This window comes from Aristolochia californica, unplaced genomic scaffold, assembly GCF_029961685.1.
Source record: "Aristolochia californica isolate CCGP_79_NKW_82.1479 unplaced genomic scaffold, dmAriCali1.0.hap1 SCAF_5, whole genome shotgun sequence".
Taxonomy (NCBI): domain Eukaryota; kingdom Viridiplantae; phylum Streptophyta; class Magnoliopsida; order Piperales; family Aristolochiaceae; genus Aristolochia; species Aristolochia californica.
In genome coordinates, this window is record NW_027182214.1 from 43589018 (window position 1) to 43614542 (window position 25525).

The 25525-nt window shown below is 39.0% G+C and overlaps 3 protein-coding genes, 1 non-coding gene and 1 pseudogene across 5 annotated transcripts; 4 read left to right on the forward strand and 1 right to left on the reverse strand.

Annotated features, from left to right (window-relative positions):
• Positions 1–2082: 2082 nt before the first annotated feature.
• LOC137965570 (protein EXPORTIN 1A-like) lies at positions 2083–14033 on the forward strand. The gene is made up of 32 exons (XM_068811837.1): positions 2083–2395; positions 3193–3309; positions 4873–4965; positions 5076–5147; positions 5328–5435; positions 5565–5647; positions 5982–6120; positions 6243–6311; positions 6390–6467; positions 6941–7003; positions 7117–7161; positions 7422–7529; positions 7639–7737; positions 8764–8967; positions 9420–9479; positions 9656–9766; positions 10140–10237; positions 10322–10430; positions 10526–10591; positions 10702–10800; positions 10914–10994; positions 11143–11232; positions 11337–11422; positions 11526–11606; positions 11727–11909; positions 12027–12093; positions 12185–12295; positions 12418–12525; positions 12594–12731; positions 12816–12953; positions 13068–13172; positions 13376–14033. The coding sequence occupies exons 1-32, from the start codon at positions 2297–2299 to the stop codon at positions 13496–13498; spliced, it is 3231 nt and encodes a 1076-aa protein (XP_068667938.1). The 5' UTR covers positions 2083–2296; the 3' UTR covers positions 13499–14033.
• Positions 14034–14810: 777 nt separating this feature from the next.
• Positions 14811–16137, forward strand: LOC137966734 ((RS)-norcoclaurine 6-O-methyltransferase-like; annotated as a pseudogene).
• A 1370-nt stretch (positions 16138–17507) lies between these two features.
• Positions 17508–22223, forward strand: LOC137966004 (transcription factor VIP1-like). 2 transcript variants are annotated; one of them, XM_068812438.1, is made up of 4 exons: positions 17508–18164; positions 18609–18741; positions 20837–20921; positions 21675–22223. In XM_068812438.1, the coding sequence occupies exons 1-4, from the start codon at positions 17584–17586 to the stop codon at positions 21929–21931; spliced, it is 1056 nt and encodes a 351-aa protein (XP_068668539.1). In that variant the 5' UTR covers positions 17508–17583; the 3' UTR covers positions 21932–22223. The 2 variants fall into 2 exon arrangements, with proteins under 2 accessions (XP_068668539.1, XP_068668540.1); XM_068812439.1 differs by having other exon boundaries at positions 21452–21748.
• A 273-nt stretch (positions 22224–22496) lies between these two features.
• Positions 22497–22570, reverse strand: TRNAE-UUC (transfer RNA glutamic acid (anticodon UUC)). Its single transcript has one exon. It is a non-coding gene; the product is annotated as a tRNA-Glu (tRNA).
• Positions 22571–22703: 133 nt separating this feature from the next.
• Positions 22704–25145, forward strand: LOC137965862 (uncharacterized). Its single transcript, XM_068812233.1, has one exon. The coding sequence runs from the start codon at positions 22917–22919 to the stop codon at positions 24810–24812; it is 1896 nt and encodes a 631-aa protein (XP_068668334.1). The 5' UTR covers positions 22704–22916; the 3' UTR covers positions 24813–25145.
• The last annotated feature ends 380 nt before the right edge of the window (positions 25146–25525 follow it).

The following is a 25525-nucleotide window of genomic DNA, read 5'->3' on the forward strand; positions in this document are numbered from 1 at the left end:
TTCACTCGCTTAAAATATTTTGAAAATGGACCAAAAAATTAAAATGAGAGGCAGATGAACGATTATGAAACAAGAAGAAGACTAACCTTCGATTTCCAAGAAGAAGGGTTTACCCTAATTTCCGCCGAATCGAGGGAGAGAGGTTGCTGAGGGAGGAGTGAAATCGCTAAAGGTCACGAAAAAATTACTACAACTTCCTTTTGACAGGCCAATAGGCTGATGTAATTCAACGTGTAAAAGTGAATTCACACGTCAAATAGTGTGCATTCACTTTCACTCGTTTTATGAGTAAATGGAGTGCAAGTGAATTCCCTTGTGAATTAATTCATTATCACTCTGAACTTACAAAGTGTACTAATGACATTTTAGTGCACTAACAAGACCAGTGTAAAAAAGGAGTGTACTTAATGTTTTTATTTTATATTTTATTAAATAAATATTTGGAAATGAAACGCTACCCTGTCATTGCATGAGGAAAGTTAAAAAAAATACAAATTATCTACAAAACATGCGTAAAATGTGTTAATACTGAATACATATAACAAAATCGGGCAAAATACTCGTCACTTAGGAAACTTGAATCGCCTTGTTTATAAATAAAGAGAAAAGCAAAAAAATAAAATAAAAATCTTTAGGGGACATTTTTCAACGTCCTTAATTTATTAATGACATTTATAAATTTTCACAAGAAGTGTATAATTGACTTATAAAAATTTGAGTTACAAAGTCAACAAATCAAATAATGTTTCCATGTAACAGTGGTAAGTGGTATAAAATAAAAAACACGGTAAATATGAAAAAAATATAAGAGTTCATACACGAGTAAATGATTTGATGTACATGTATCAATAATAGAGCCGGTTCCCTCCAATTACACGTAAACTATAAATAAGACCCAATCTTTTTAAATAGATTGTATTTCTCTTTCTACATGATCCGATAGATTAGTACATGATATTGTTAATTATTATTATTTTAATGTCTACATAGTAGTTTGAATGCTCACTTAGTGCAACCAAATTTCAACCAATTGAGCCTATTCAATCACTAATCTAGCATGTTCAATCTGTTTTTTGACAATATCAATTGAAAGAAAGATCGTGTCTAGTTGATCCGGTTCAACTAGTAGGTCTGATATGAATTTATTAACATAGTTTAATCATCATAGTTACATTAAATTACAAATTGCAACCAACAATTATGTTTTTTTTATGAAGATGTATTTTTATTTAAAGAAAAAAAAATTACAAAAGCGGAGGGAGTACATCCCTAACAACGAGAGATTGTAGGAAAACTCTTTATTTGGCAAACACATCTGTTGCCGAATTTGCATATCTCGAAATATGAGACCAAATACAAAAAAAAGAAGATACAATATCCAAAATCTCTTAGAATACGTCCCAGTGCCTCCATGGGGGAGAAGAATTGCGCTGACACTAACCAATCACCACTTTGGAGTCCTCTTCAATATGAATAGGCTTATTACATTTGTCTTTGAACACCCGTAATCCATTAAGAAAGCCATGTAACTCAGCTGATGTTGAGTCGGATTCAACCAACAATTATGTAATAAACCATGAAGTAGTCTTGTTCCCTAAGCTATGATCATATCATCATTCATAATGGAACTATATAATAGCGTTGACATCTTAAACCTGTGCTTTTAATTAATCAAATTAACCGTTTAAATAAACTCTGATTCCTCGTACATTATCCCGTGATTCTTACGTGAGCACACGCACGCAGTAGTTAAAACAGGCCGGCGAGTAGTGGCATTTTTGAAATTATTACCAACTCACAGGGTTGTCTTCCTTCCACGAAAGCGTTTTACTGAAGCAGAGTGAATTTTACCAACACAATCGACAATCCTCGCTTCCCGGTTTTTCTGCCCTCCACTAACGCCTGTTTTTCCAATCTACACAGATTTCCCCAGAGGAAGGCCTTCCAGCGCGTTCCCTACTCTGCGAAGCCAGTGGCGGTTCCGTAATTTAAACTATTCCGCATGACTGTTAATCCCGTGTGTTTCCTCTAATCTAAATTCGAGGGCTCGGAGATTTCAATGCACTCGCAGTCACTAGCGAAGAGAGGGAAGGGGGGAAAAACTGCTTCAAAGTCGTCTTCAGCGGTTTTGAACCTTAAAAGACAAAACCCCTCCGATTAGGGTTTTCGCGACAGGTTTTGCTCGTCGTGTCGTGGCCAATTGGTCGCTTAGCTGCTGCGGTCCTCGTCTGCATTTTTAGGGTTTTGTGCTTTTGTTAGAGCTTGATTTGCAGGGAGGGAAGCCCTACTTCGGCCCATGGCGGCGGAGAAACTTAAAGACTTGAGTCAGCCGATCGATGTCCTGCTCCTTGATGCCACCGTTACCGCGTTTTATGGAACTGGATCTAAGGAGGAGGTTAGATGTGGTTCCGTTTATGGGGTTTATTTCTTTAATGTGTTGCTCTTTTATTTGGGAATTTGTCATCTCTGAAATTTATTAGTTTCTCATGGTTGTGCTGGCGTTTCCTTTCTTGCACAGCTCATTTTCCTGTCTGTGATTGGTTTGGGGGTTATGTTTGCTAATTAGGAATGTTGAGAGGCTGGTAGTATATCTTTTCTTTTCTTTGTTTCATTTTAATCGTATTTTTGCTATTTTTAGTTATGAATTTACTGCCACTTCACTGTGCTGGAAACAGATGGTGACCTTTTTATTATACTTTTGTCCCCTCTGTTGTTATTTGAAGCTCTCGGTTTACACCTTCTTCAAGTGGACCCGAGATGCAATCCTCAACTTGCACAATGCAAATTTCCTCTTAACTATGGTTCGTTTGTTTCATTTTTTTTTTTTTTTTAAACTTGTTGCATCTGGCTACTGAGAGAACAAGTTCGTCATTCATAAAAAAATTCATGTGAGAAGAGAAACGGAAGCGATGGACTGTTTCAGCTATATTACAACTTTCCGTAACTTCCAGTACCGCAATTCTAAATCTTTTTTTGTTGTGGTTGTTCCTTTTTGAGTCTTCGTTTACTGCACTTCTGTTGTTATTTTTAGTATGATTTTTTAAGTGATTATAAGATATTCGAAGAAGGGGCGTTATTTAATTCTTTATCTAGAGAGTCACCTCTGGCCGTTGCACTTATTTCTTACAAAATGTCTTGGATGTAACTTTTGTGTGCACCCTTTTGGTTCAATATTTTCCTACATTTTGACAGAGAGCCGCTGCAGATGCCATATTGCGAGAGTTGCAAACCAACCCAGATACATGGCTACAAGTAGTCCATATTCTTCAGAACTCGCAAAATCTGAATACTAAATTTTTTGCACTCCAGGTCAGTTTTCGTATTCCTGTTAAGATATACAGCTCGCTGATGTACTAGTCACCATTGATATATAGATGATATTTTTCACCTTGATATAAATCAGATATCTTAGATCATTTTGGTGGATTATTACTATTACTGTTATGATCTTTAGATGCTGGGACTAGCTGTTTTGTGTGTGTAATCTTATCTTATGTGCATCGTTTTCAAATGTTTGGATATGTTTCATGAGAAGCATAGATTCAAGACCCTCTCGCAGTCATGTTGCATATCTGAATAATATGATTTTATTAGTTCAGCTTGATCATACTATGGAACATAGAGTGGCACCTTATTGATGAGCCTGAAAGTCTCCTCAGTGAATTGGCTATGTGGTCTGAGCAATTGTCTTTGATGATTAAAGTGAAAAGCAAAGCTTGAGCTTTAGAAAAAAAAGGAACAAAGAAAAATCACTACAAGCTGAACTTTCATGTGAAATATACTAGTTTTTAACTTGAGGTGTCACATCCATGTATTTCTGTTACCATAGCATCTGTCACCATGCTAATCTTCCTATACACCACTGGTTTTTCTATTTGAACATATGTCCCCTCTGTTACAATGCTAATCTTTCTATACACCAACCTGAATGTTGGATTGACTATCTGAGTTTTATTAAGTTTGATTCACGACGATCTGTTTTTGATTTCTAATTCTCATCTTTTTCTGGCGGTAGTGTCTTTATGTGATTGCTTGTTAATGGCATCAGAATCTCCCGTTGAGTTAATGATTGTATAGTTTTATATATAAAGAATATGCAGGTCACCTGGGCGTTTTAGCTTTATCTATACTGATTGAGTGTGCCTTCTATAAGTATCGAAAATTGAAAGCAGCTGCTAATTTGTTATTCTTCAGGAACTGTGGTTCCTGCTGCTAACAGGCACTTTTTGCAATCATCATTGTGGTAGTTGTCCTCAACCAGGTTATCCTTCATAGTGTAAAATGAATGCTCTTCTAGTGTGGCTTACCTGCCTCACTAATGAGACTGTCGTGCTAAAAAGAGTTGATGGAGACAGACAATTCAGTCTTTCTCTTTGTAGAAAATATATGTGAATGTTAAGCTGTATTAATAGAAGTCTTCTCTTAATTTCAAGGAGGTATTATTATTATTATTATTGTGGTAGATGATGGTGGACATAAAGGATACTGGTATACAGATGGAAACAGTGTAAATCTGTGGAGCTTTTTTTTTTTAAAAAAAAAATCACATTCAGTACCTGCTGTGAAGCAGTTTTTGTATCACTCATTAGGCATAACTTGTTATGTACTGCTTAGCGTCTGATGCAAGCTTTCTTTTTCATATCAATGTGAATGAAATCATTACATATTAAGCATTATATTTGTTTGCAACATTTTTTTCTTAGAATAATCTAATTTTTTCTGGTACAATGTGTTGTACTTATTGATGCAAGAAGTCTAGTTCTTATTCGTATAGATCATGATGCCGAACCTTTTTTTTTATTAGAATAAGTTATTTTTCTTTCAAAAGATTATGAATCTGACTTTTATTCAATTTGGATGGATGTTATCCAGGTCCTCGAAGGTGTCATCAAGTACAGATGGAATGCATTGCCAATTGAGCAAAGGGATGGAATTAAGAACTACATTTCAGATGTTATTGTGCAAGTATGCATTATGATCTCTCTCTTTCTCTCTTTTTCTGCTTTCAAGATTTATTTGCTACTCATTATGGTTTTGGTGATGAAGCGACTGTACTGATCCTTTTATTTTTAAAGCTTTCAAGTAATGAAGCTTCTTTCAGAAGAGAGCGGCTGTATGTCAACAAACTCAACATAATATTGGTTCAGGCATGTATTGGATTTTTTTGTTTCTCTGGGAAAAAAATGTTTTGATAGTGTAGCTAATTGGTCCAGCCCTACTGCAACCTTATCTTGTTTTTATGATTTTCTCTAGAATAGCCTTTTTTTGGCATGCGGTTGCTTGAACTTTTCATTTTGCCATGTCTGTTTTGCTTTTGGAAATTACAGGTCCTGAAACATGAATGGCCAGCCAGATGGAGGACATTTATTCCTGATCTTGTTTCGGCTGCAAAGAGCAGTGAGACAATCTGTGAGAATTGCATGGCGATACTGAAGGTGTCATCCTGCTGCACAGTTTTCTTTTGTTTTTAAATATCAATTTAGTTTCTCTGTTGTTTGTGAATAGTGATGCTCTTCTTTTCACTAGAAGATTATCCTTGGTATTTACTTGGACTCTTAATCCAGCTCCTCAGTGAAGAGGTTTTTGATTTTTCAAGAGGGGAGATGACGCAACAGAAGATCAAACAACTGAAACAGTCACTGAACAGGTCAGGGGACAGATTAGTATATGATCCTTTTCGGTCTAGTGTGAAGTTTTGATGTCTTTGAGACTGTTTTTGGTAAAATAAAACCTAGTCAACTAACTTGGAATATTGAAAATGCATTTGATGCTTGCTGTAGCAATCTTTTCGATTTTTTTTGTGTCTCATGCATGGTTGTTTAAACTATCTTTTCTGATCTTAATCACTATTTAGTTTGTAGAGTAAATCTTTTTGAATTATTTTGTGTCTTATGCATGGTTGTTCAAGATATCTGGTTTGATCTTAACCTCTACTTAGTTCGTAGAGTATCTCTCTTATCAAGATATTATTGTGTTTACAGTGAATTTCAGCTCATTCATGAGTTGTGCTTATATGTACTATCTGCATCCCAGAGGACTGAACTTATACGGGCAACCCTTGCTACATTGCACGCTTTCTTGTCATGGATCCCTCTTGGCTATATATTTGAATCTCCACTGGTTTGTTCATTTATCAGATATCAATACAGAATGTAGTTGTGGTCTATTAACCGCAACTGATTGTCTTCTCACCGAGGTGACTTGGAGCATTAGTCTTACAAATGTTTTTCATTTTTTTGCAGTTAGAAACCCTCTTGAAGTTCTTTCCAGTGGCAGCATACAGGAATCTTACACTCCAGTGTTTAACGGAGGTCAGAATTTTCCTGACAACTGGTTAGTGAAATATTGTTACCTCTTTTTATTGTTGTCTGATTGTGTGCATATGACAGGTTGCAGCTCTGTCGTTTGGTGATTACTATGACTTGCAGTTCGTAAAGATGTATTCAATTTTCATTGTTCAGTTACAGGTGCATTATTATAATGTGTTTTTATCTATTTGGGCATTTTATATTTATATTTTTATTTCAAAAAATATTTCTTATTGTTATTAGATGTCTTTTCTCACCAAAGAAGAAAAATTCTATCAGTTGTTGTCGATTATTTAATTTTGTATTTTGTTAATTTTTCGTGTTTTATTCAGTTTGTTTTGCATCTTTGTTAAAAAAAAGTTGTGCTGCTTCTTGTTTTAGTGCTGAGAGGTCTAATCTTCTGCAGGTGCGTTATTATAATGTGTTTTATCTATTTGGGCAATTTATATTTATATTTTTTATTTCAAAAAATATTTCTTATTGTTATTAGATGTCTTTTCTCACCAAAGAAGAAAAATTCTATGAGTTGTTGTTGTATATTTAATTTTGTATCTTGCTAATTTTTCATGTTTTATCCATTTTGTTTTTCATCTTTGTTAAAAAAAGTGTGCTGAGAGGTCTATCTTCTGCAGGGCATTCTCCCACCAGGAACAAACATTCCAGATGCCTATGCCAATAGTACCAGTGAAGAGCAAGTGAGCTTTCTTTTGGTTTTAGAGTCCTTTCCTGCTTTAGGTGCTTGTCTCTGCAACTGCTTCATATCTTTTATTTTTTGCCTTACCTTCTTGCTTCTTGGTTTTCCTTGCAGGCATTTATCCAGAACTTGGCTCTTTTCTTCACCTCATTTTTCAAAGTAAGTGGCTATCTGTGATCAAAATATCGTCCAGCTGATTGAATTAATTCTTTTTACAATGGCATTAGGTGAGATCTAATTGTGCATACGAATAATAGGATTTGATGTTCCTTTGCTTGTATGAGCATTGGTTGTACTTATAGAGATGATTGACTTATGTATGAGATTGGATGCAAGTTGATACCTGCTTGGCATTATTGAAACATATAATGAATGTTATTGTTGAATTTTTTTATTTATGTTGTTATCTCCTTTTGCAGAATCACATTCGAGTACTTGAAGCCGTTGCAGAGAATAGAGCTGCACTTCTTTTGGGTCTTGAATATCTTATTAGCATTTCTTATGTTGATGATACCGAAGTTTTTAAGGTACAAACATTGTTTTCTGTGTCCTTTCTCAGTCTCTTCTTTTTTCTTATTGGCCTTTTCGAATCATCTTGTTTTTAAACTTGTGTCTTCTTTATTGAATGGGTGGCAGGTTTGCCTGGACTATTGGAATTCATCTGTTCTTGAATTGTTTGAGGCTCACCACAACTTAGACAATCCAGCAGTCACTGTAAACATGATGGGCCTTCAGGTATGGTATATGACTATCTGTAATTTCTTTTCCAAATTTTACCAGCATGCATCTATATTGAAAACTCATAGTCATGATCTGAATATATGTGGAAAGTTGTAAAAAATCAATTCACTTACTCTGCATTTTATTTCCCTCTAAATCTCGAGTAGCCTTTTCTACCAGCAACTGTTGACTTGGGAATGAGCATGGCTATTAAGGGCTTGCATATGAATCAGAGTGCTCTTATTATATGCTGCAAAGCTTTACCAATCCCTCATAACAAGGGACACTCCAATTCTATATGGATCTTCAGATGTCTGGATCGAGATTGGAATTTTGTTGCTTTGATAGCTAGCGTGTTTGGAATTTTTTAGACATCCAAATTATTGTTGGTACCTGTCGGAATTTTGATTGGATATTCAAATATTCTTAAAATAAGAAAGGAAGTTTAGAAAGTTATTTTTTAGTAATTTATATCTAAGTGTGAACGCCAAACAGAACCCAAATGAGGGAATGAAACTGAAATAAGCTATTGTGAAGCTAATATATCTTCTCATCAACATTTTAGTGGGACTACCCACATGAACCTACTTTTTATCCTCTATCATTTACTAATAAACATGAAAGGTAATACTAAAAAATAGCCGTAACATTACCAGAGTAGCCTTGTTTTAGTGTCTTATCTGATTAGCAGTATTGGTATGTACATGTTTGTATTGCACTCCAATCAAACGGAGGTTCTTCAGGTAATAGGGTTTTAGCTTTTTGGATGTGAAATATGTATTGAACCCTTAAAAAACCTTTTGAATGTCAAAGCTGGTGATGAAGCATATTTTCCAAATAATATCATTTTGTTTGATAGGTATTTAGTTTGTGTTTCTCATGTTGTGGTTTACTCCTTTTTCTTTTGCAAAAATTGGAAATCTGTAGTAGAACTCCGTACCCTCAGGGTAGCATTTTATTGATGACATTTTTCATGCACCAGTGCATTTAATGCTTGACATCATCTATTGATGCTAGCAAACCTGATCAACGAAACTGCAGGCTCCTCTGCTTTCTAGTATGGTTGATGGTCTTGGTTCACAACTTACTCAAAGGAGGCAACTCTATGCTGGTCCATTATCAAAATTAAGGATGCTCATGATTTGTCGTATGGCTAAGCCTGAGGAGGTTTTGATAGTGGAGGATGAGAACGGCAACATTGTTCGTGAAACTATGAAGGATAACGATGTCCTTGTGCAATATAAGGTGTGTATTGCTGTCAGGCATATCTTTTATTAAAGGAACACTTGTCTTCAGAGACAGCAAGTTTTAATTGTTGTACAAGTTGAAAACCATGACTGATATCGGCGAGTGTTTCTGCTTTTTCGCTTTGTTATTAATCCATTTCTTCTTTTGGTGCTTCCTATGGGATGAGATCGATGCTACTAAATCAGGAAAAGTTCACTTGCTTTATTTTCATAGAGCAAAAAATTTTGAACAATTGATCTGTTGGCACGCAGCCAAATGGGATCATTTATCTGGTCACAAGCTTGCAATGTGTTGCTTTGGGAAGATTTAACACTGTTGACCACTTGTGGAGATCCTAAAGTAGACTGACTCCAAAATAGCCTTTGCTTGAATAATCTCTTTTCTGTTAGCATCCTTGTCACATGATCTTGTGTTTTGGAGGTCTTTTTTACTCACTTCATTAATTACAGATCATGAGGGAAACACTGATATACTTGTCGCACCTTGATCATGAGGATACAGAAAAGCAGGTCTGTGCACTATTATCCTCTTATTTTTCTGTTCCTGCACAACATGCTTGTCTGTAATGGCAGTGTTAAATTTCATTTTTGTGGTTTTTCAAATTTCTCCTTGTCAAAATGTACATATATCTTTCCGTTAAAAGTTAAAACACAGTGATTCAATTATTGTGTGTTATGTAACTTAGATGTTGGCCAAATTGAGCAAACAACTGAATGGAGAAGATTGGACATGGAACAATTTGAACACTCTGTGTTGGGCAATTGGATCTATATCTGGGTCTATGCAAGAGGAGCAGGTATTTTTATGGCATTTGTACGCTTCTTATAGTTTCTTGTTAGCAGTAGTTGTTTCTGTTGTAAAATGGTCACTTGGGAAGTCAGTTATGAGGCCACACTTTCTGGTCAGATGTATTCTCACTGACTGACTATTTTGTGTCTTTATATGTTGCTTACATGTTAGACTTGGTATTTTTTGTTTGTTGTAAATCTAGAGAACTTTTCCATTTCTTGCAATTAATGATACTTTCTTAATCTTTTAAGTGATCAATATTTTCTGATTATAAAAAATTACTCGGTTAAGCAATTTGTGGTAAATTTATAGGGAAAATGCTTTGTCAGGTTTATTGTTATTTTTTTTTTCTTAAAATTCTTTGACTTTTTACCTTGCAGGAAAACAGGTTTCTGGTGCTTGTCATCCGTGACCTGCTAAACCTATGTGAAATAACGAAGGGCAAGGATAACAAAGCTGTGATTGCCAGTAACATTATGTGAGGGATACTGAAGTTTGTTCTTGGTTTGTTTAGAAAATATTTTTTTTGTCACTCTATTCACTGTGTTAGGTGAACTGTCAGGTATGTTGTGGGGCAATACCCTAAATTTTTGAGGGCCCACTGGAAGTTTCTGAAAACTGTTGTGAATAAGTTATTTGAGTTCATGCATGAAATACATCCAGGGGTGCAGGTAACCTGTTACATATTTCAATATGTGAATAATTTGGCTAGTAATTTTTTTTGTGAAATGCATGCTAACAGAATGACCTCATCCTCATTTCTCAGGATATGGCATGTGATACCTTCTTAAAAATTGTTCAGAAATGCAAGCGTAAATTTGTCATTGTACAGGTAATTGTTTTTTGTTTTGTTTTCTTTCTAGCTGTGCAAGCTCAATTATTTTTAAATTACCGAAATTAGATGTGGTTTTATTTGTTTAATTTTCTTCTTGGAATTTGCAGGTGGGTGAAAATGAGCCATTTGTTTCTGAGCTTTTATCTGGCCTTCATGTTACTGTTGCAGATCTAGAGCCCCACCAGATCCATACTTTCTATGAGTCGGTATGCTGATAACATTTGAGTTGAAGGAATTCATGCATACTATTTGTTTGTGTATATTGAGGAATTCAGGCACTCTTTGTTGTGGTGTGTTTAACATTTCTGATCATTTTTAGGTTGGTCAAATGATTCAAGCAGAATCTGATCCTAAGAAGAGGGATGAGTATCTGCAACGATTAATGGAACTTCCAAATCAGGTCATTGCTTTTTGGTTCTCTCTGTAATGGACACTTCAATCTTGATAGTTTTATTTAAATATCCATTTTTTGTTTTTTTTCAGTATTTTTTGAAAATTTCTCAGTATTAAGAAATAATATTAGCTGATGACATACTTTGATGATGCAGAGATGGGCAGAGATTATAGGGCAAGCTCGTCAAAGTGTTGATTTTCTCAAGGATCAAGATGTGATCAGAACTGTACTGAACATATTGCAGGTAAATGAGGCGAAGTGTTTTTTTTTTCTTGTCTTGTATCAATTTCAGTTTCATGTTTGGGGATTGTATCTATTGCCTTGTGACTTTGAATTTTCAACTTTCAGACTAACACAAGCGTTACCAGTTCACTTGGAACATTTTTCTTGCCTCAAATTAGTTTGATCTTCTTGGACATGCTTAATGTCTACAGGTATGTCTGGGTTCAAGAGAAAGTAATCAACCTATTTTTCATTGTATTTTCTTTGGCATCTCTAATGAGTTGCATTTTGCATGGAATGCAATGGATGGAACAGAATGTACAGTGAGCTTGTATCAAATAGTATAGCAGAAGGAGGTCCTTTTGCATCTAAGTCATCATATGTGAAACTTCTTAGGTAAGCCAAAAGCTTCTGAGGTTCAAGTTCATTTACAGCATACATTAGTTATTGATGCATTATGAGAATAATGCATTGAAATTGTTCAAACAGTGTTTAAGTTGATATATTCTGATTCAGATCTGTTAAACGGGAGACTCTCAAGTTAATTGAAACATTTGTGGATAAAGCTGAAGACCAACCCCACATTGGGAAACAGTTTGTGCCACCGATGATGGATTCTGTTCTTGGGGACTACTTGAGGAATGTAACTGATGCCAGAGAATCTGAAGTTTTATCACTTTTTGCTACAATCATAAACAAGTATGTTTGGATTCTATTACTCTCTTTTGTTTAACAAAGAGTTTAAGCCACTTTATACGAATTTAATTAACAGGTCTGTTTATTAGAATTCCTTACCTCTAAATTTGGTTTGTGTAGGTACAAGGTTGTAATGATGGAGGATGTCCCTCGCATATTTGAAGCTGTTTTTGAGTGCACGCTTGAAGTGAGGATTTGACAGTTTGTTTGGTCGATATTTGTATTGTTAAGCCCCAATTTTCAGCTAACAGTGAACACATTTCACCTTTCCTTGGCAGATGATTACTAAGAATTTTGAAGATTATCCTGAGCACCGCCTCAAATTTTTTTCTTTGTTGCGTGCCATTGCTACTCATTGCTTCCGTGCTTTGATTCACCTTTCCAGTACGGTTAGTAAAATTTCTGTCAGCTCTTATAAGTGAAATACTTCTCTTTATGCTAGCCATTTTCAGTTTAGTTGTCTTTAACTAAGCTATTCATGTTCTACTTTATCATTCTTGCTTGTCCTCAGCAACTGAAGTTAGTTATGGACTCTATCACTTGGGCATTCCGGCATACCGAAAGAAACATTGCAGAGACGGGCCTCAACCTTTTATTGGAGATGCTGAAGAACTTTGAGGTGAGAGATGTCTTTTTGTTTTTGAGTCTTGTGTGCTGTTATGTTTACCGTCTTTTTTTTTTCTGCAGGCGTCAGAGTTTTGCAACCAGTTCCACAGGACGTACTTCATCAATATTGTACGTGAAATTTTTGCTGTTTTGACGGACACATTTCACAAGCCTGGGTTCAAGCTGCACGTATTAGTTTTGCAGCACTTGTTTCGTTTGGTATTGCACTTTTCTCTGCTGTTATTTTCTTATTCTAATATTTTTACAGATATTCTGTAGGATTGAGCTTTTATACATTGTCAGGTTGACTCTGGTAAATTGACGGAGCCCCTGTGGGATGTTTCTAGTGTTTCTCTTCCTTATCCAAACAATGCTGCATTCGTTCGTAACTTCACTATAGAACTTCTGGGGTCATCATTTCCAAACATGGCGATCACAGAGGTAGGACTAGGAACATTTATCTTTTTTATCCATGTAGTACGTACGTTACTCTGTGGCCTTTTTTTTGGGGGGGGGTTTGGTTACTTTCTAACAATTTCATACATTGGGATCCAGGTGTCTCAATTTGTTGATGGCTTGTTTGAATCAAGAAATGATATATCAACTTTCAAGAACCACATCCGTGATTTCCTTGTTCAGTCAAAAGAATTCTCAGTGCAGGTAAGTGTCTGAATATCCTTTGTGGTCAGATTTCTGGCTTCCGGGTCTGTCCTCATTTTACCAGGTTGTAAACTTTCATCATTGAAGCGGAATGGAACTAAATTAGTTCAATATTTTATTCTCTTGTAGAATGTGATGCCTGAGGTTGCTAGGAATGCTATTAGGAGGTGTACATTGGTTAACTTTGTAATTCACTTTGACAGGATAATAAAGATCTATATGCAGAAGAAGCTGCAGCACAGAGGGAGAGGGAGCGCCAGAGAATGCTTACAATTCCCGGGCTAATTGCACCCAGTGAGTTACAAGATGAGATGGTGGATTCGTGAGCTGTTAACTTCCTTTTCTTCACCTACTCTTTGTTCTCCATGAATCTGAGGAGGCGCTTCACAAGGATTTGCCAGATTTTCAAGAGCGGCAACTGCGTGAGTGCTCAACTTTTGATTCTCTTTTCCTAACTTGGAAGATAGGAAGGTTTTCATTCCTTTGAGAGGGCCCTTCGTGTCTGGTGATACTTGCATGACAATTGGTGTTGTCGGTTGAAGTAGCTGAGGGTTCTTGGCCATTTACAGGAATAGTAATATAGATTGTTGGCCGAGGAAAAATCTGGCGTGTTTGTAGTTTGGTGTTTCTCTAGAGGGGGGGAAGGGGGATGAAAGTGACATTGTGTCTCTCCTTAGGATACTGCTGAGGATCCCTTTAGCGTAATGTAACTTGCCAATTGTGCTGAGGTGGGTATTGTATTTTGTCGAGCTTGAGTCGGTCCATTTTTCCCCCTTTTTCCTGAAGTTATGTTACCCTGCCTTGTCTTGGATAACAATGTGCAGTGTTAGTGAAATATATGTGATATTTTCTCATTCTCAATTGTTGTGTATGGCGAACATGTGGATCTGTCAGTCTCTTAGGTGGTTTATCGCGTTTGACGAAGGAGAAGCTGTTACTCTCTCATTGAAAACAAAGGCTCTCAAGCTTATGTCCTCTTGTTAGGAACTGTGAACATGTTTTATCAGTTTGGTGGCCTATTGCAGAAGCAATATGTACTCATACATCGCAGTAGCCCTCCGCGGCTACCAACGTGCATCGCCATCTAGTTTTATCAGCCAAATCCGATTCGAAGGTGGGTGTCTAGGAATTTGAAGTTTATAGGGTTTTATAAAAATCTAAGATTGCTGAGATAACGAGCCGTCAACTGAATAACCATTGATCGGTGATCGGACAGCTGAGATAGCCGTTGATCATTCGTGATCACATGGTTTTCATAAGAAACAAAGTATTTGCACCTGGGCTCGGTCAATGGCTCCGCTCGCACGTGGGACTCTTAACGGAGCTTGCTAAATTCTGTGCTTCTCAAACGCAGTCCCCTATGAAGCCAAACAGCCCCAGCCGCGGCAGACACTTTCTTGGAAAAATATTCCTATTCCGTCACTCTCCTGTCTCAACTGACTGTCCACGCTCGCCCATTCGCTTGGAAAGTAGATTCGAAGAACAGAAAAAAAGTTAAAAATAACAACCCTCTTCATTAAAGTTTGATGTATTTACTTGGATGTCGTTCTACGCTGATTTTTTTTTTTTTTTATAAATGTAGCCTCAACCGCTATCCTCCCTCACCGATCAGTTTTTCCGGTTGGGCGATTTGCAGGAATGGAGGCAGAGAAGAATGCTCAAGCTCTGGTGTGGAAACACATCTATGGCTTAGTCGACTCCATGACGCTGAAATGCGCGATTGAGTTGGGTCTCCATGACGCCATGGCGCACCCATGAGTCGGCCGGAACTAGCAGCCGCGATTCCCATTCCTTCCATTGATTTGGATCGTTTGTACCGGGTTATGCGTTACCTGGTCCACATGAAGCTCTTCCAGGTCGTGGGGGAGGACGGGAAATACGCTCTGACTGCCACGTCGAAGCTGATTCTCAAGGGGGAAGATAAGAGTCTGGCCTCCTTTGCTATGCTGCAGTATTACGAGATGGATGCATGGTATTTTCTGAGCGCGGCGGTTGAGGGGAAGACGACTCCGTGGGAAAAATGTCACGGGGTGGATTCGAAAGCTAACCAGCTGCTGAGCGACGCCATGATGAGCCATACTAGCATGGTGACAGAGGCTCTGGTCAAGGGGTTGAAGAGCGATGGGATCCTTAATGGGGTGTGCTCCCTTGTAGATGTCGGCGGCAGCACTGGGGTAGCCGCCCGAGCCATTGCTAAGGCCTTCCCGAGTGTCAAGTGCGCCGTATTCGACCTACCCCCATGTCATCGCTACTGCCCCGGAGTACCCCGGGGTGGAGCGCATTAAAGGGGACATGTTAGCTGAAGTGCCAAAGACAGACGTCGTCTTCATGGAGGTGAGCTGCCCATCCATCTATTTTTCCCTCCTTTTCTCATCTCTGCAGCTCCGCCGCGGTTGGTAAAAAATGGCGTCCGCCTGCTATTCGATTTTTTTGACATTAAAATAATCCAAACGTCAATGTCATGTTCATTGTTTTGTCCGGTTTAAAACCAAACATTTACTTGGCAAGTTCGTTTTTTGAAATTTTTTCTATGGTCTGCCTGTATTTCAGTCTGTATTGCACGACTGGGGCGACGAAGATTGCGTGAAGATTTTGAAGAAATGCAAGGGGGCGATACCAGAAAAGGGGAAGCTGGTGATAGTGGATATTGTGATGGACGTCGAGTCAACTTACGAGTTCACTGGTGCTCGATTGGGCATGGAGATGGACATGCTGGTAACAGTGGGTGGCAAGGAGAGAAGCAAAGCAGAGTGGGAGAAGCTCTTCAAGCTCGCTGGCTATAGCCGGTACAAGATCTCCCCCATCGTCGCCATCGAATCCATTCTCGAAGTTTTCCCTTAAATGTCCTCGTGAATCAATCTCGCATTTCATTCCATTGGATTGTAATCCGCCAAAATGGGATGAGGCTGAAAACTGTTTCATCAACAAACTACAACGGGTATGAAAGATTGAATTCCACGATAGAAGCAGAAAGAAGCTCCCCTGAAAAATAACTTTGCTTCTTTTGGATAAGTTATGGTCCATGCTCCATGGTAAAATTTTCTTTCAACACCTTCTTCATTATTGATGACGGTATTACTGTCCCGTAATGTTCCAAAAATCTGCTCGGTGAGAAGATGACTGACGAGGTCCTTCATCACCCCTTCTGTCCGTTCTTTCCCTTTCCACCTCTATTGACTATGGACGTGTGCAATGTTCATCGTTCCTCTTCCTTGGGGACTCTGCGTCACTGTCCAATCAATGCCTAATCGATAGTGACGCCCTTCTTTTGCTTTCTCTCTCTTTTCTTCTTTTTGTTTTCTGTTGTGACGAAGGAGGGTTTCTTGTCGACAGTAACCAGGTGGAATCGCGGAAAAAAAAAAAAAAGTGAAAATTGAAAGAATCTAACTGAAAATATATTAATAATAAATAATAAAGACATAGTGTGACATGTGACATCTTCCGGATAAGGTGAGGTGACTCTCCCTGTATATGTGTACTTAGTAAAAGTGATAGCGAACAAATTAAAGAAAGAAAATATAGGGTGGTTAAAGAGAGATTACACAAAATTTTTGGAAGACTTTGGGAAAGAAAGCTAAATCTTCTAATTTAACAAGAACAAGTGATTGTCTTTGTCACTACTTTATCACCATCTTGGACCACTAAGTTATAAGCTAACACCTCACCTTTCAAATCTACTACCTTGCGATTAGATTGGATTTTCAATTCTATCGACATTACATCAGGATTGATTTTAATCTTGTTTTACCTTACCTCATATCTTTTTACAAAAATATTATTTTAGTCCACCAGAGTTAAATTATCAACAACTACCTCCCTCAATCTAATTATTAACACTTTGGACCTCCTCCTCCTTCCCACGAGTCAGTGTCCGGTATGATGTCGTATCATCCGATACGTGATGATACTGGTAACACGAATAGACGCCTTCGAAAGGTCGAATTAATTACGGTCTGTTAATTAATTTGGCCCCTTTCATTTATAGCTTTTGGATTTATATTTGGAAATAAATGAAAAATTAGCGTAACTGAAATTTTACAGCTTTCTTGCCGAAAACAGAATAATGGATACGGGCGATATCCTTTTGTGGCTCGTTTCACGATCCGATCACTGTACACGTGTTCACGTTTTTTTACCAAAATAGAGGCCCCACATGTGGGTTACACGTGGAAGATGGAGGGTTCTGTTTTGGATTTACAGGTTCGTGTGAAGTACGGTGGGGGTGAGGAAGTGAAAATCCCAAATGGTTTTCACTTTGTGGGCCCCACAGGGTTGAAGAGAAGGAGCGCCCTTGAGTCGGGGTGTCGTGGAACCTGGCGGTGAGGCTTACCTAAACCAACTCCCGTCGTTGCTGCTCTCTCTCTCTCTGTCTGGCATCGTGCTTGTTCAGTCACTGAGGGAGACCGGGAAGATGGAGCCGGAATTCAACGCCGGAAAATTGTACTTTGGTCCGTTTCCGACGAGGAAGGACATCGACGAGATGTCGGAGACGCCGCCGAAGAGGGGCTCCCACCGCCGGGCGCACTCGGACACCTTCTTCCGCCTCCCCGACGACGACAATGACCTCCTCTTCGACGCTGACACTGACACCGACTTCTCCCTCACCCAAATCGATCTCCAGGCCTTGAACATGTCGGAACCTGAATCCAACTCGGCGGTGTCGGGTGTTCTCCCAGCTAAGTCGGATGAATCGAACGAGGCTTCCGTGGAGAAGCCTAAGATCCCTGCTGGCGGTTCCCATTTCAGGAGCTTATCGGTCGATGCCGCGTTTTTTGATGGGTTGGGATTTCAGCCGCCGGCCGCCGGGAGCGGAGAGGCCGAGAAGCAGGCTGGGAAGACGGGTCCTGAGAAGAGGATGCATCGTCACAGTAATTCCATGGACGGGTCAACTTCGTCTTTGGAAGTAGAGACTGGCATGGAGTATACGAAGAAGGCGATGACAACTGAGAAGCTTGCTGAACTGGCACTGATCGACCCCAAGAGAGCTAAAAGGTATCTACTTCTCTCCCAATATAGTGCAGTTGATATTATATTTCTTAGTCCATAGAACTGACACTGATCGACCCCAAGAGAGCTAAAAGGTATCTACTTCTCTCCCAATATAGTGCAGTTGATATTATATTTCTTAGTCCATACCTTGATTGCGTTCTATTTGATTACAAATTCATCTCAAAGATTTTGATTTTGTTACTGTTGAGTTTTGTTTCTTTTAGTCGAGAACTTGTTCCGTTAAAATATTGCTCTTAGTAGGTTCTCTTTCGACTGTTCTATTTATTTTTGGGTCGTAGTTTCTTCTTTATTGTCGCAGGAAAGCGAGGAAGCTAGCTTATTTGGTTCTTCCGATGTTGAAGAACCTGTTGGATTAAGCTGTTTGAATAAAGTTTTTGTGGTTGTGTCGAATTGAGTACTTGATTTGACTTCTCTTTCCGTTTTCAGGATTCTTGCAAATAGGCAATCAGCAGCACGATCAAAAGAGAGGAAAATTCGATACACTGGTGAGCTGGAGAAGAAGGTTCAGACGCTTCAAACGGAGGCAACCACTCTCTCTGCACAGCTCACACTCCTACAGGTATCAATTATGAGATGGCTGTATCCGTTTGAATCTCTTTGGAATTATTTCCATGTCTATTCATACTCTCAAGAAACGACCTTTACTTTTCTAATCTTTTCTTGTCATGAACTAGTTGTTTGTTGTTCTAATATAGTCATTTATATTGCTTTACTAGTTTAGAATGTCAAATGAACTGTCTATATAGGAGACGTTCACTTTTTTTTTCTTTGAACTTGAGATGTTTGCTTTGTGAGAATCACCAATTTATTTATAAACGTTTTGATTTGGAAACATGAGCCTTCTTTGTCAGTTTCATTCACTAAGTTCCAGTAGAGATAATGATCTGTTTTCTTATGAATCTCGAGTTCTTATTCAGAGCTGTTGGTGAAAGCGAGAAGCTCATACGTCAATAGTGGAATTTTAGAGTAAAAATTATTCTTTGTGTAAAATGAGATCCGTGAACTTATCTTCTGGTTTAAATTTTGCAACAATAAATGTTGAATTTTAGTATTTCATCTTTTGGGGTTTTCGTGCTGGTGCATGATTTTCTGTGTGGTCCCTGTGGTTGGTGAGAAGGCAAAAGAACCTTTTGGAGTCCAATAATTGTCTGAGAAGACTTGACTGGTATGAAATTTAACAGTATGTTCATCCATTCACCGCTTTCTCTCTCTCTCTCTCTCTCTCTCTCGTGTGCGTGTGTGATCTTGCTCTGTGGTTTGTCTCTGGATATAATGCAAATATTGTGACAACTGAACCCTAAAAAGCTGGTGGAAACTTCTGTCTCTGGTTCTATTGTCATTCAATTGGTTATATTCTTTTCAAAGGAAAAGAAATATATGTGAAGGACATTTGTCCGTGCTGTCTTTAAACGTCATAACTAGCAGGCAACATCTGTGGTTGAATTTGTCTATTTTTATCTTCACATTTTCTGCATTCTTAATGCTTTGCATTAAATAATGGTGATAAAAATTCCTTTTTTATGAAACAACGTATGATAGCAATTGATGATTCTTCGGTAGGATCCAATCACATCAATAGGAGATTCATGCTTTTGGCATCTTACTGGGGAGTTTGATTTTCAGTTTCCAGTGATATAATATTTCTACATAGGAATGCACATCCCATCTTTTGTTTCTCGGGTGCCCCATAAAAGTGTGGCAATTACAATGTCTTTCTTTATTTATGACATCTTTTTTTTGTTTTTTCCTTCTTTACATTGATTGCAAAAACTTGCATGCAGGTACTGTATGTACCTGTCAAACTTGAATTCAAATCCACGCATTATGCAGAAAAAATGAAAACTCTTCAGCTCAAATTAGATTTTTTTCTCTATCCTCCTTTTCTATTTTCTTTTTCTTTTCCGCTGTCTGTGATTTGCTGGAGTGAGGTTTTAATTGATCATAGGCTATGATAATTCTGCTTTGATTATTCAAGGTGGAAAGTCATGTGCTATGTCAACACCCTCTAAGAAACCTGACCTGCTCAATATTTTCTGCTAGAAGGATGAAGGATTCTAAGTATGTGGCTTTTTTCTGAATTTATTGAGTTTTTAGCTCTTTAGCTCCAAAAACCAACTTGGCTCGTGTGTTAAGGTTGTATATGTCAAATTTTGTTAATTTATATGTTTTCTTTGAGAAATGTGTCAATTTTATTTCAGTTTCAAAGTGAGAAGAATTCTTAACAGATAACACATGATGAGAGAAGGAAGTCTGTTTCCCCTCCCACCCAAGTTAGATGGTGACTAGATCATCTCCTAGAGGATGTATTACAATCTTCTGCTGTCTATTCAGTATTAGGTTGTCAATCAAAAGAAAAAGGAAAGAGAAAATCAGTGGAAGGGTTAGGAGGATGGTATTTCTTTTCAATAAAATTTCATTTGCAAGTTCAGACTATCTTTTTTATTTTAATGTAATTACTCAGGTTGACAAGGCCACAACATACGGAGACGGCTGTGATATTTCATATTATGGCTTATGTTCTTTTGACATGGGTGTGCAGGATATTGTATAGATCAGTCTACTGGTATAGTGACTTGAAGATTCGTACCGTATGCATCAAGCTTCTTTCGATTTTTTTTGTGTGACATACATACACATTTCTTATGTTTCTGCAGAGAGATACCAATGGGTTGACATCAGAAAACAAGGAGCTCAAACTACGATTGCAAGCTATGGAGCAGCAAGCGCAACTTCGTGATGGTAGGTTGTCAGATATAGACATAGCATGTGATACCTGGCAATGACTGAAGAGAGAGATAACCGCTTTACCTGATATGAGAATCGAATTCTAGGGGAGAAGAGAGCCATAGAGCTGTTTGCATTATATTATTCTGGTGCTGCTAGCACAAAGATTATTGGAAAAAAAAAGAATTTTTTTATTAGAAAATAAAAATATAGCATAAAGGGTGGAATGAAGCAATGCGACAAGCCTTGGGGGGAAGGGGAGATGGGCAGAGATTCCCCACATACTAAAAAATGATTAGCAATCTACAGAGATGAGAATACTCTTGACTGTCATGGTTCAACACAATTGTTCAGTTATAATTGAAGCTTTTTTAGCTAGTCTGAGGACTCTTAAGCAAGAATAATGTGATGGTTCCTACTGAAACAGCTGAAACCACCTGGACTATTCATAGGAAAAACCTGTTTACCTCTGTATACTGGCCAGAAAATTATTGTCAAATCGTACTTTCAGTATATTAAGTTCATTGAGAAGTTGCAAATTACAGGTCAGGATCTACCACAAGAACCAAGTGGAACCATGGATCTGGTTGCTGCTGTCTGGGGTTGTCTGGGAGGATACGATCAACAATCTCATCCTCTATTTTCTATTATCTGTTTACAGAAGCTAAAGCAGACCTTTTGTTTTTCTGTTTTTTCCGTCTTTTGGTCAATTACTGAAAAATATTTCATGGACCTGTAACATAACATGTCTCGTATGCCATCCTTCAGCTTTGAACGAGGCTCTGAGAGATGAAGTGCAGAGGTTGAAAATTGCAACCGGCCAACTCCCACCGATTAACAACTTCAACAGAGGCCAGCAGCAGTCTGCAGCGCCTTTTTTCTCCCAAGGGGTCTCCATGAATCAATTTGGTGGCCATCAAAGCCCACCTCTCCATATGTCTCAGTCATCTGCAAGCGGCCAGTCTCTTGTGAGTCGGTCTCCAAACTGTTCGATGGACTTCATGCGAGGGTCGAATCTCCGCTGATTTCACAGTTGTGAGCCAGTAAACAGATCAAGATCGGGATCGTGATCGAGTTTTATCCCCATCAGGTTAGCACCAGAGAAGGAAATGTGTACATATAATGTACAAGTAAGCAAATTGAGCTCTTTATACATGTAATTGAGTGTGTTGCACTCTCTGTCGACAATAACGTGTAGGAACCATTTATGCATTAGCATTGAAAACTGGTTCTAACTGGGTGAATTAATACTCATGGAGAAGAATTTATTTACTGGAACTTCTCTTTGGTACTGGAAATTTGAAATAAATTGATACTTTTCCCTGTTATCTCGTCGTCGTAGTTGCTAAAAGATGATTGAAATGACGATGGGTTGGTGGTGTGGCTCTCCTTTGATCGATTCCCCTTTAAAACAAGAGCATATATAAAACAAAAAACTTTCATTGGTCATTTGAACGAGTCTTTTAGCTTTTGATTTTTATATTAAACCCTCAACCCTACCGTTTCAAGCACAATAGCCTCTAAAGCCAAAAAGATAAAAAGAATATGTGTGCTATAAAAGTCGAGTCTTGTATATAATAAAATGATGAATTCCATTGCCGGGATTTGAACCCGGGTCGCCTGGGTGAAAGCCAGGTATCCTAACCGGACTAGACGACAATGGATTCTTAAGTGTTGTCAACTTTACTTTATATCATAAAATGACTAACAAATTAACTTCGACTGTGTTTGGTGGCATTTTTTACTTACTGAAGAAGAGAAAGAAAGCATTTTGTTCGTCTCTCTTTTTTTCTTTAATCTGTAAATTCGTCGATAATTCTATTCACATACTCAGATCTACTTCTTTTGAAATTTGATCCTTCGGAGTTTCGATCTCAGCAGGAGTCTGAACAGAAGGAGTGCAATCTTAACAGGGTCGTTTCAGATTTTTCTGTGGGCGTTTCAGATCGGCGGGATTGCTTCTTTGGTCATTGTAGCTTCAGAAAAGCTGCTACAAACCATTCCTCCGCCATGGATGTCCACTTGAAGGTCCTCTTTGATCGGTTTCACGAGCAATTTGGGTCAGGCCCTGGTCTTGGACCTGGTTCAGGCACTTGTCTTCGGAAAGTAGATTCGATTTCGCCTGCCTTCATCAAGTCCCTCTTCCGTGCTGCCGCTGCTCTGTTCCGCACTGATCCATGGAAGCGTCTGCGGCCCGTGCACCTCTTCGGAGTCCGCGTCGGCAAGGACTCCGATTGGGTCCATAAAAAACAACCTTTCCTATGTGCCCAGTTCATAGGCGGCGACGGCGGTGACCTGGGATTTATCATGTTTAGGTCCCAGCAAGATGCCGAGCGTGTGATGCCGCCGGGGTCTCGCGTTACTCTCCGTGTCCCCAATGTGGAAGTCCTCCGTGTTACCTACGAGCCCGAGTCCTTAATCTGTTCCTCGAACCGGCAGATGATCCGATCCCTTTCGCTGGAGTCATCTGGGACTGATAGATATCCGAGTATTGATGTCGCGCGTTGCACTTCCACAGGTGGGCTCCGTTTCCGAAATCCCACAATGGAGGAGCTCAAATTCGTTTACGCATTCATGAAAGCGATGATACTGGTGCACCCATTTCTTCAGGAGGACAAGGATGGGGGCCCTAAATGGGCACGGTTTGTGAGTTTCGAGCCGTTTATTGAGACTGTAGATGTGCAGTGGCCGCCGGAGGTAGCTAAGGGGGGTTGGGATGTGGTTGCTATCACGGTTTCACATCCACCTGGTCAAGCATATGAAGAGAAAACCGCTTCAACTCCAACCAAGAAAGCCACTGAGCAGGCTAAAGAGGAGGGAAGTGGGGTTGCAGATTTTAAGGTGAATTGGGTTGTTACAAGACAATGTGTGGTGTGTGAGAAGGAAATTCATGGGGATCAACCTCTATGCTGCGAGAGGTGCCAAGCTGTGATCTACTGTGGGTCAGTATGTCAGAAGCAGCACTGGAAGGAGAGTCATAAGAGTGTCTGCGGGCTGTATAAGGCCATGATGGACAGAGAGGAAGAATTAGCCATGAAAGTCTTTGTTTTCCCTTGTTTCTTTGAGCACCCATGTAAATGGCTTGAATCAGTTGGTCTTCACCAGCTAGGCATGTGGAGGAGGAAATGTAACTGTTATGCTTACTCCCCCTTTGGCATGCTTCCTTTCAAAGGGGGAGTTTTGGATGCTTGGGGTGGATTGGGAGATGGTGAGTATCCACCTGACTCTCCCATCCCTAGCTATGGTGGGAGCTCAAACCCAATCCTTCTCTCTGGGTGGTCCGAGTACTATAACCTTCGATCCTTACCTTTATCAAGCCCTGTTGCTGCTATACTCTCCCACCCTCTGACTCTTTATTACATACTAACAGCACTCAGTATCGGTTCCAAGAATTTACTACTAAAGGGGAGAGAAGTGGTGCTTCACTACATTGGCCCTGAATGTGAATTAGACTGGATGCCTGCATTTACAGAAATTGAGCATCTCTTAAACGGATCAGGCAACATTCAGATGATTATGGTTGGCCCGGAAGTTCCCAGTCATTTATCAGGGACAGTATCAGGGATAAGCAGCAGAGTAAGGGTGAATTTTGTTCGCGGGGTTTATCAAGAAGAGGCCACCTATCTGCCTTCTCCCCATGTGATAGTGGCACTGAATTGTGGACTGGAGAGTGGTGGAAGTTGGGGTGGAGCTCTTGAGTTGATAAAATCTCTGAATGTGCCTACCTTCCTCACTGATCAGTCAGAAATTTCTTGCGCAAATGCTAAGCAGGTTCTTAGGGCAGCAGGATTACATATTACTCTCCCAGTGACTCCCAACCCGTTTCGTTCTCCAGTGAGAAGGCAGGCTCCTTCAACTAATCTTCCCTCTTTCAGCAATGGATTTGTGTTTGGAGTGAATACATGAGTCTGGTCATGAAGATATATTCAGTGACAGTGCTTCAGTACTGGTGATATGGGATGAGCTGCGTGTTACTTCAAGTTGTATTCTTTCGCTCAGTGTACTCCATGAAATCAACATTTGATAATCTGAGCTTTTCTTCTGTAATATGTCTGCATTCTTTCTTCAAACCTGTTTGTCAACAGTAAATTAAGATCTCCACTGGAGTTAGTCCTGCTCTCTCCCTGTCATTGGCATATTTCCGCGAAAAGAGAGCATTGGGGACTATGCTAGTATTGCTTGATGTATAATGTAAACCTGTACTCTTTCGATGATTGGAGCTGCAAGTCTCTTTCTTCATCTGAACACTATCAGCACAAAGATCATTGTATTCATGTCTTGCAGCAAACATCCTGTGAATGCCACATTCACTTTTTTTGAATCTCGCAGCTCGAATATTCATGGCAATCCATGTAAAAGATGAATTGGATAAGTTCGGGAGAAGTTTGCCTTCTTCTAGGTGAAGTGATGGGAGATTCTTCTAAGAATGGTGAACAGTAAACGTGACTATCACTTTGATCACCTAATCAACCAGTAGATATCAAGCTACCGGTACTCAGTCAAACCAGAGTCTCACGCAATTGATGACTCTTGTTCGTGCACATTGATCAGCTCTTGTGGGACGATAATGAATTTGTGACTGTGGCCACCGAGACGATTCTTAGTCTGTAATTAGATAG